We start from the raw sequence: 11,156 nt of genomic DNA on the forward strand, positions 1-11,156 counted from the left end.
CTACACCGTGATAGACAGACAGACAGACAGACAGACAGACAGACAGACAGACAGACAGACAGACATGACTTCATGGTATTACATAAGTATTATATATCATGAATGAGTCATGAGTGTGAACAATCAACACACTGCCAAACAACGACCATCAAGAAACAGCAGTGAGACGCACGCACGCACGCACGCACGCACGCACGCACGCACGCACGCACGCACGCACGCACGCACGCGGATATTATGTATGTGTGCATACCTGGGTGTAAAAATACCGCCATGAACGCAAGTCTGTCTTCTGTCCATTATCTCCTTGTGTGCACAGGACATATAATTGTGTCTGAATAATCCCGTAAGGGATGGGCTGTGAAAGGTATTCAGACACACACACACACAAACACACAGGTCAATTGGCATTGACCTTTTCATTTCCCTATAGGCTCCCCGCACGCACGCACGCACACACGCACGCACACACGCACACACACACACACACACACACACACACACACACACACACACACACACACACACACACACACACACACACACACACACACACACACACACACACACACACACACACACACAGGGTCAATTGGCATTGACCCAGTCATTTCCCTGTAGGGCCTCTATCCATTCTCATGCCATATTCACTTAACAACAACTGCATCAAATATGCAGGCAAATGATGGCACAAAACACAGACCATAATTAGGGTAATTCAACCTCCATCTAGTGGACAGATGATTATGTATACTGTACTCTACTGTACTGTATGCCTTGCAGTTGCCGTTATGGCCAACTATTGCATTTTCTGCCCAAAAATGCACCTCTCTTCAACTGGAACAGATTGAGCAGCAGAGAAGACAATGTCGCCCCCATGCGGCCACTATCGGGATTACACTTTGAGTAACAACAAGATAGTTCACAACAACAATCAAAGCTGTTTGGTGCAGAAGAGAGAGAACACACACACACACACACACACACACACACACACACACACACACACACACACACACACACACACACACACACACACACACACACACACACACACACACACACACACACACACACACACACACACACACACACAAGCACAAGCACAAGCGTCATTTTACTCTCTCAAGTTAAACATCTGCAAAGTATTCTATATAGTTTTGGGTCTAAGAGGCTAAACCTATAATCAAATGGTGGTCCGTGCATGCAAGCCAAAATAAATAATGGAACCTTGATATGAAAAAAAGGGTTGAAAGCCACTTCTCTCTCTCTATAGGCTAAATAAAACCACTTCTCTCTATAGGCTAAATAAAACCACTTCTCTCTATAGGCTAAATAAAACCACTTCTCTCTATAGGCTAAATAAAACCACTTCTCTCTATAGGCTAAATAAAACCACGTCTCTCTATAGGCTAAATAAAACCACTTCTCTCTATAGGCTAAATAAAACCACTTCTCTCTATAGGCTAAATAAAACCACTTCTCTCTCTATAGGCTAAATAAACCACTTCTCTCTATAGGCTAAATAAAACCACTTCTCTCTATAGGCTAAATAAAACCACTTCTCTCTATAGGCTAAATAAAACCACTTCTCTCTATAGGCTAAATAAAACCACTTCTCTCTCTATAGGCTAAATAAAACCACGTCTCTCTATAGGCTAAATAAAACCACTTCTCTCTATAGGCTAAATAAAACCACTTCTCTCTATAGGCTAAATAAAACCACTTCTCTCTATAGGCTAAATAAACCACTTCTCTCTATAGGCTAAATAAAACCACTTCTCTCTCTATAGGCTAAATAAAACCACTTCTCTCTATAGGCTAAATAAAACCACTTCTCTCTCTATAGGCTAAATAAAACCACTTCTCTCTATAGGCTAAATAAAACCACTTCTCTCTATAGGCTAAATAAAACCACTTCTCTTATAGGCTAAATAAAACCACTTCTCTCTATAGGCTAAATAAAACCACTTCTCTCTATAGGCTAAATAAAACCACTTCTCTCTATAGGCTAAATAAAACCACTTCTCTTATAGGCTAAATAAAACCACTTCTCTCTCTATAGGCTAAATAAAACCACTTCTCTCTATAGGCTAAATAAAACCACTTCTCTCTCTATAGGCTAAATAAAACCACTTCTCTCTATAGGCTAAATAAAACCACGTCTCTCTATAGGCTAAATAAAACCACTTCTCTCTATAGGCTAAATAAACCACTTCTCTCTCTATAGGCTAAATAAAACCACTTCTCTCTCTATAGGCTAAATAAAACCACTTCTCTCTATAGGCTAAATAAAACCACTTCTCTCTCTATAGGCTAAATAAAACCACTTCTCTCTCTATAGGCTAAATAAAACCACTTCTCTCTCTATAGGCTAAATAAAACCACTTCTCTCTCTATAGGCTAAATAAAACCACTTCTCTCTATAGGCTAAATAAAACCACTTCTCTCTCTATAGGCTAAATAAAACCACTTCTCTCTATAGGCTAAATAAAACCACTTCTCTCTATAGGCTAAATAAAACCACTTCTCTCTATAGGCTAAATAAAACCACTTCTCTCTATAGGCTAAATAAAACCACTTCTCTCTATAGGCTAAATAAAACCACTTCTCTCTCTATAGGCTAAATAAAACCACTTCTCTTATAGGCTAAATAAAACCACTTCTCTCTCTATAGGCTAAATAAAACCACTTCTCTCTATAGGCTAAATAAAACCACTTCTCTCTATAGGCTAAATAAAACCACTTCTCTCTATAGGCTAAATAAAACCACTTCTCTCTATAGGCTAAATAAAACCACTTCTCTCTCTATAGGCTAAATAAAACCACTTCTCTCTATAGGCTAAATAAAACCACTTCTCTCTCTATAGGCTAAATAAAACCACTTCTCTCTCTATAGGCTAAATAAAACCACTTCTCTCTCTATAGGCTAAATAAAACCACTTCTCTCTCTATAGGCTAAATAAAACCACTTCTCTCTCTATAGGCTAAATAAAACCACTTCTCTCTCTATAGGCTAAATAAAACCACTTCTCTCTATAGGCTAAATAAAACCACTTCTCTCTCTATAGGCTAAATAAAACCACTTCTCTCTATAGGCTAAATAAAACCACTTCTCTCTATAGGCTAAATAAACCACTTCTCTCTATAGGCTAAATAAAACCACTTCTCTCTATAGGCTAAATAAAACCACTTCTCTCTCTATAGGCTAAATAAAACCACTTCTCTCTCTATAGGCTAAATAAAACCACTTCTCTCTATAGGCTAAATAAAACCACTTCTCTCTCTATAGGCTAAATAAAACCACTTCTCTCTCTATAGGCTAAATAAAACCACTTCTCTCTATAGGCTAAATAAAACCACTTCTCTCTATAGGCTAAATAAAACCACTTCTCTCTATAGGCTAAATAAAACCACTTCTCTCTCTATAGGCTAAATAAAACCACTTCTCTCTCTATAGGCTAAATAAAACCACTTCTCTCTATAGGCTAAATAAAACCACTTCTCTCTCTATAGGCTAAATAAAACCACTTCTCTCTCTATAGGCTAAATAAAACCACTTCTCTCTCTATAGGCTAAATAAAACCACTTCTCTCTCTATAGGCTAAATAAAACCACTTCTCTCTCTATAGGCTAAATAAAACCACTTCTCTCTATAGGCTAAATAAAACCACTTCTCTCTATAGGCTAAATAAAACCACTTCTCTCTCTATAGGCTAAATAAACCACTTCTCTCTATAGGCTAAATAAAACCACTTCTCTCTATAGGCTAAATAAACCACTTCTCTCTATAGGCTAAATAAAACCACTTCTCTCTATAGGCTAAATAAAACCACTTCTCTCTCTATAGGCTAAATAAAACCACTTCTCTCTATAGGCTAGATAAAACCACTTCTCTCTATAGGCTAAATAAAACCACTTCTCTCTATAGGCTAAATAAAACCACTTCTCTCTCTATAGGCTAAATAAAACCACTTCTCTCTATAGGCTAGATAAAACCACTTCTCTCTATAGGCTAAATAAAACCACTTCTCTCTATAGGCTAAATAAAACCACTTCTCTCTCTATAGGCTAAATAAAACCACTTCTCTCTATAGGCTAGATAAAACCACTTCTCTCTATAGGCTAAATAAAACCACTTCTCTCTATAGGCTAAATAAACCACTTCTCTCTATAGGCTAAATAAAACCACTTCTCTCTATAGGCTAAATAAACCACTTCTCTCTATAGGCTAAATAAAACCACTTCTCTCTATAGGCTAAATAAAACCACTTCTCTCTATAGGCTAAATAAAACCACTTCTCTCTCTATAGGCTAAATAAAACCACTTCTCTCTCTATAGGCTAAATAAAACCACTTCTCTCTATAGGCTAAATAAAACCACTTCTCTCTATAGGCTAAATAAAACCACTTCTCTCTATAGGCTAAATAAAACCACTTCTCTCTATAGGCTAAATAAAACCACTTCTCTCTCTATAGGCTAAATAAAACCACTTCTCTCTATAGGCTAAATAAAACCACTTCTCTCTCTATAGGCTAAATAAAACCACTTCTCTCTATAGGCTAAATAAAACCACTTCTCTCTCTATAGGCTAAATAAAACCACTTCTCTCTATAGGCTAAATAAAACCACTTCTCTCTATAGGCTAAATAAAACCACTTCTCTTATAGGCTAAATAAAACCACTTCTCTCTATAGGCTAAATAAAACCACTTCTCTCTCTATAGGCTAAATAAAACCACTTCTCTCTATAGGCTAAATAAAACCACTTCTCTCTCTATAGGCTAAATAAAACCACTTCTCTCTCTATAGGCTAAATAAAACCACTTCTCTCTCTATAGGCTAAATAAAACCACTTCTCTCTATAGGCTAAATAAAACCACTTCTCTCTCTATAGGCTAAATAAAACCACTTCTCTCTATAGGCTAAATAAAACCACTTCTCTCTATAGGCTAAATAAAACCACTTCTCTCTATAGGCTAAATAAAACCACTTCTCTCTATAGGCTAAATAAAACCACTTCTCTCTCTATAGGCTAAATAAAAGCATCAGCAGAAAAGCGGGATAAATAAAGTGAATGGGGGTCCTTACCTCCTCCACGCTGAGAGGCATGCAGATGCGATACTCCTTCATCAACATAGTGGCTCCACTGTAGCAGTATATCCTGATATAGTCTGTCGAGAGGAGAAGATCTTATACTGGATGACAGCAGCAGATGGATGGATAGAAGTATCCTGTTAGTCTGTTAGGAGGAGATCTTATGGAGATAGCAGTATCCAAATAGTCTGCAGGAGAAGATCTTATATAAGAGAAGCAGATGGAGATAGCAGTGTCCTAATAGTCTGTCAGGAGAAGATCTTATGGATGACAGCAGCAGATGGAGATAGAAGTATCCTATTAGTCTGTTATAGGAGGAGATCTTATGGAGATAGCAGTATCCTAATAGTCTGTCAGGAGAAGATCTTATGGATGACAGCAGCATATGGAGATAGAAGTATCCTATTAGTCTGTTAGGAGGAGATCTTATGGAGATAGCAGTATCCTAATAGTCTGTTATAGGAGGAGATCTTATGGAGATAGCAGTATCCTAATAGTCTGTCAGGAGAAGATCTTATGGATGACAGCAGCAGATGGAGATAGAAGTATCCTATTAGTCTGTCAGGAGAAGATCTTATGGAGATATAGTTAAGTTCACTGCAGGCAATTCTTCTTCTGCTGTGCTGTGGCTGGCAGTGAGTCCGGACCAGAGGCTCACTCACTCACTCATGTGCTGCTATTAGCTCCGTCACAGATGATGATGAGAGGATGAGGATGCCAGTCTGCCTGCATGCGGGAAGATGATGGATTATTCTCCTCCTCTCCTCTCCTCTCCTCTCCTCTCCTCTCCTCTCCTCTCCTCTCCTCTCCTCTCCTCTCCTCTCCTCTCCTCTCCTCTCCTCTCCTCTCCTCTCCTCTCCTCTCCTCTCCTCTCCTCTCCTCTCCTCTCCTCTCCTCTCCTCTCCTCTCCTCTCCTCAGCACCAATCAGTAGTAGTCAGTTTTAATTTATATATTTTTTTCCCACAATGTTGTAAACCATTGTTTCACCTGGCCAGTCAGTAGTATGATGCTGCTCCTCTCCTCTCCTCTCCTCAGCACTTATGCTGTTCCTCTCCTCTCCTCTCCATCAGTCAGTAGTATTGTTCCTCTGCTCTCCTCTCCTCAGCACCAGTCAGTATAGTAGTAGTAGTATTTTCCTCTCCTCTCCATGCAGTCAGTATCTCAGCATCAAGCCTCTGGCTGCTGCAGCCATCCGTTGTATATGTAGGCTATAGTACTACGTGAGAGGCAGCACGCCAGCAAAGCACCACCACCACCACCGCTGCTCCTGCTGCTTACTGCTACAAGACAAACAAGCGGAGAGCAGCAGCTACAATCAAACCCATGATGATTGTATTGTAGCAGAGCTAATCAAGTAGCGCTTCATGCCTCACTGTTTGCAAGACTAGACTACACACACCGCGCACATTTAGTGGCCAAAGCCATATACCGGTATGCTATACTGTGGAAAGTTCGACGTAAAATAACACTAGGGTATAGCCTATATATGCTGCTATAACGCTACGGAATGCAACATTCAAGCTGTTGTTATTATGACATGTCTTCAGTGTTTGGCTCGTCGCTATTATTAAAAGCATCCGTGCGTCCCGTACGCGGATATTCCGAGTTCAGTCCAAACGATGCAGTGCAGGCATGCAGTTCAATTCACACCGAAACGACTTTTCTTCTTGGGTTAGGCCTACTGTCTCTCTGTCTGCTGTAACCTATACGATTGTAAACAGAAGATCTATGGCAGAAGAAAAAACGCTGGCTCGGCATGCATGTGCTCCGTGCGCGTGTAGTAGTGCGTGGCGTGCGCGAGGCTCTCCTCCAGAGCAGAGATGCGCAGAACGGATTGAGCCCTGCGCAGCGTCGCTGTGCAGCCAGCGCGCAGTGAGTCTGAGAGAGAAAGCGCTTGCATGCTGGTTAACGGGGGAGGGATGCTTTCTATTCATAGTCATATACTATAGTAACATAACAGCACAATGGTGTCCGCATGCAGGGAACCCCAGAATAGACACACAATGTTGTCCGCATGCAGGGAACCCCAGAATAGACACACAATGGTGTCCGCATGCAGGGAACCGAATAGACACACAGCACTGGGATGTTGCTTCTAAACAACAGGGAGACGGACAGACGTCTATAGCCTCTACAGTAGCCTCCCAGTTGGGAGAGGCTGGACAGCAGACGACTGGATTTTGAATTTCTCTAACTATAAACTTTCATGACAGCAGACAGCCTAAGTACAAATATAATTTATGAAAAGCAGTGAAGTCTGTTCACAGAAGTTGTTGTAGGATATGTGGGGATTATCTGACGATCGGTACCATTTGAGGGGGCAAAACCTTACATAATATACTAAATAATACTAAATTGTTTATAGGGTCAATATAAGTAATATAATATAGCCTTTCCACAAGAGTATCTTTTTATATTTTTCCAAAAAGAATACAAACAGCCAATAGCATATTACAAAGTTATCCCCCTCACTGGGGCAAATTCCGGGAGGAAAAACGGGCACGCACCGGGGTGAGTCTTCTTGTTATACCCTACAGTACACTACAGTACAGGTCTATAGCCACTACACTACAGTACAGGTCTATAGCCACTACACTACAGTACAGGTCTATAGCCACTACACTACAGTACAGTACAGGTCTATAACCACTACACTACAATACAGTACAGGTCTATAGCCTCTAGTCTACAGTAAAGTACAGTACAGTACAGGTCTACAGCCTCTACACTACAGTACAGTGCAGTATAGAATATGATCCATTCTGCCGTATAGGAGCTTATTGCATAGCTTACATGCAGGCCTATAGTAATCTACCACCACCATAAGATGAATTATTGATCTGTTTGGAGAAAGTAGGCTGCCTAAGAAGCAATTTTCTTTCTTAAAAAAAAATATATATATATATTAAATATTTTACTTATAGGCTATAGGGTAGCCTATAGCCCATATAACGATACCTTACAGCGATACGATACATATCACGATACATGGTTTGCGATACGTGGACGATATTGGTTCATTAAGGTGATCCGATACGATTAAATTATTTGAAATCGATACAGTAACTATTTAAAATACATTGAAATTATTTTAAGTAATTTAGCAAAACAATGCTAAATACCATGCACAGAAATGTACTAGGCTATTGATACAATCGATTATTTGCATTGCAAAACGATACGATACGATACATAGTCAATGTTGCCGTTTTCATTTCAATATACTTCGATTCTTGAAATTAAAATAGATTTTTCGATACAGTTACTATATCGTTAAACCCCTCAATAGCAAGTATAAGTCCGGAAGTACAAAATTATTGTTACAAAAATGTACTCAGAAGTATAAAGTACTCATTATGCAGAATGACCTGTTTCACAAGTTTTCAAATGTATACATTAGCCTATACAAATCTTTTGAGAATATTAGATCTACACTCTGACAATGCACATTGTGAGCTTGTAGATCGGCTATTTTCAAATGGCCGTTATGCATAGGGCTATATCCTGTAGGGGTTATAAAATCTACAAAGTAAGTCGTTTTTTTTCCTTCCTTTATTTACCCAGGGTAGTAGCTGAGCACAAGTGCTCATTTTCAGCAACACCCTGCACATAGAAACACAGACAGACAGACAGACAGACAGACAGACAGACAGACAGACAGACAGACAGACAGACAGACAGACAGACAGACAGACAGACAGACAGACAGACAGACAGACAGACAGACAGACAGACAGACAGACAGACAGACAGACAGACAGACAGACAGACAGACAGACAGACAGACAGACAGACAGACAGACAGACAGACAGACAGACAGACAGACAGACAGACAGACAGACAGACAGACAGACAGACAGACAGACAGACAGACAGACAGACAGACAGACAGACAGACAGACAGACAGACAGACAGACAGACAGACAGACAGACAGACAGACAGACAGACAGACAGACAGACAGACAGACAGACAGACAGACAGACAGACAGACAGACAGACAGACAGACAGACAGACAGACAGACAGACAGACAGACAGACAGACAGACAGACAGACAGACAGACAGACAGACAGACAGACAGACAGACAGACAGACAGACAGACAGACAGACAGACAGACAGACAGACAGACAGACAGACAGACAGACAGACAGACAGACAGACAGACAGACAGACAGACAGACAGACAGACAGACAGACAGACAGACAGACAGACAGACAGACAGACAGACAGACAGACAGACAGACAGACAGACAGACAGACAGACAGACAGACAGACAGACAGACAGACAGACAGACAGACAGACAGACAGACAGACAGACAGACAGACAGACAGACAGACAGACAGACAGACAGACAGACAGACAGACAGACAGACAGACAGACAGACAGACAGACAGACAGACAGACAGACAGACAGACAGACAGACAGACAGACAGACAGACAGACAGACAGACAGACAGACACACACACACACACACACACACACACACACACACACACACACACACACACACACACACACACACACACACACACACACACACACACACACACACACACACACACACACACACACACACAAGTTTTTGTCTACGTCGAGAAGAAGGTTGATGATATCAGCAGCTCCTTTCCTCCCCTCCCACATAAAGCGGCATCTGACTCAACCAACACTAACCCCATCATACCATGCATGTCCTCCTTCTCTCCTCTTTCCCCAGACGAGGTTCTACAACTAGTAACATCCTCTAGACCTACCACTTGTCCTCTTGACCCTGTCCCGTCTCCAATCTTCCAGACCATCGCACCTGATCTGCTCCCCTTCATCACCTCCATCATCAACACCTCAGTAACCTCAGGCTGCGTCCCATCTGCCCTCAAGTCAGCCAGAGTAACACCACTCCTCAAGAAACCAACCCTTGTCCCCTCAGATGTCAAGAACTACAGACCGGTATCACTCCTTTCATTTATTTCTAAAACCATTGAACGTGTTGTCTCCAACCAGCTCTCTCTCCATCTCTCACAGAACAATCTGCTGGATCCCAACCAGTCCGGATTCAAGAAGGCCCACTCCACAGAAACTGCCCTGCTGGCAGTCACAGAAGCACTGCATGCTGCCCAAGCTGCTTCCCACTCTGCAGTACTGATTATCCTAGACCTATCGGCAGCATTTGACACAGTGAACCACCAGCTGCTCCTAGACACCCTAGCGGACCTAGGCATCGGTGGAACGGCACTAAAGTGGTTCTTCTCCTACCTCACCGACCGGACATACCAGGTTTCCTGGAAAGGTCTGTTATCATCCCCCCGAACCCTCCAAACTGGGGTCCCACAGGGATCTGTACTTGGTCCTCTCCTTTTCTCACTGTACACTAAATCCCTTGGCACTATCATCTCTGCTCACAATATATCCTATCACTGCTACGCCGATGACACACAACTGTTTCTATCCTTCCCCCCCTCTGCCACTCAGGTGGAAGAGCGCATCACTGCATGCCTGGCTGACATCTCACAGTGGATGTCCTCCAATCACCTCAAGCTGAACCCAGACAAGACTGAGCTTCTCTTCTTCCCAGCTAAGTCCTGCCTTATGCAAAACCCGACTATTGTAACTCCCTCCTTACTGGCCTACCAGCATGTGCACTTAAGCCTCTCCAGCTGATCCAAAATGCCGCAGCTCGCTTGGTCTTCAACCAGCCAAAATTCTCACATGTCTCCCCCATGCTCCGCTCCCTCCACTGGCTCCCGGTCGCTGCCCGCACAGAATACAAAACTCTGATGCTGGCATTCAAGGCAACCAAAGGTATGGCTCCCCCATATCTTGCAAGTATGATTGAACCCTACAAACCCTCCTGCGCACTCAGATCAGACAACGCAGGGAAGCTGGAAGTACCCTCACTAAAAACGCCGGGACAACGCTCCACACGTCCCAAACTCTTCTCCCTTCTGGCTCCAAAACTGTGGAATGCACTTCCCATTGCAGTCAGAACTGCAGCATCACTCCCAATCTTCAGCCGTAGTCTGAAAACCCACCTTTTTAGACTCCATCATG

General features: G+C 41.9%; 1 protein-coding gene across 1 annotated transcript in view; it reads right to left on the reverse strand.

Annotated features, from left to right (window-relative positions):
* LOC310868806 (cytoplasmic phosphatidylinositol transfer protein 1-like) overlaps nucleotides 1-5,139 on the reverse strand; it is a gene marked incomplete at its 5' end in the record, with an annotated part of 53,848 nt that extends 48,709 nt beyond the window's left edge. The window contains one exon of the mRNA XM_083779277.1: nucleotides 5,092-5,139. Coding sequence (XP_083635403.1) covers nucleotides 5,092-5,139 — 48 coding nt within the window. The remainder of the gene's footprint in view (nucleotides 1-5,091) is intronic.
* Nucleotides 5,140-11,156: the final 6,017 nt, after the last annotated feature.

The sequence above is a fragment of the Protomyctophum parallelum genome (assembly GCF_964188405.1).
Source record: "Protomyctophum parallelum genome assembly, chromosome: 13".
Taxonomy (NCBI): domain Eukaryota; kingdom Metazoa; phylum Chordata; class Actinopteri; order Myctophiformes; family Myctophidae; genus Protomyctophum; species Protomyctophum parallelum.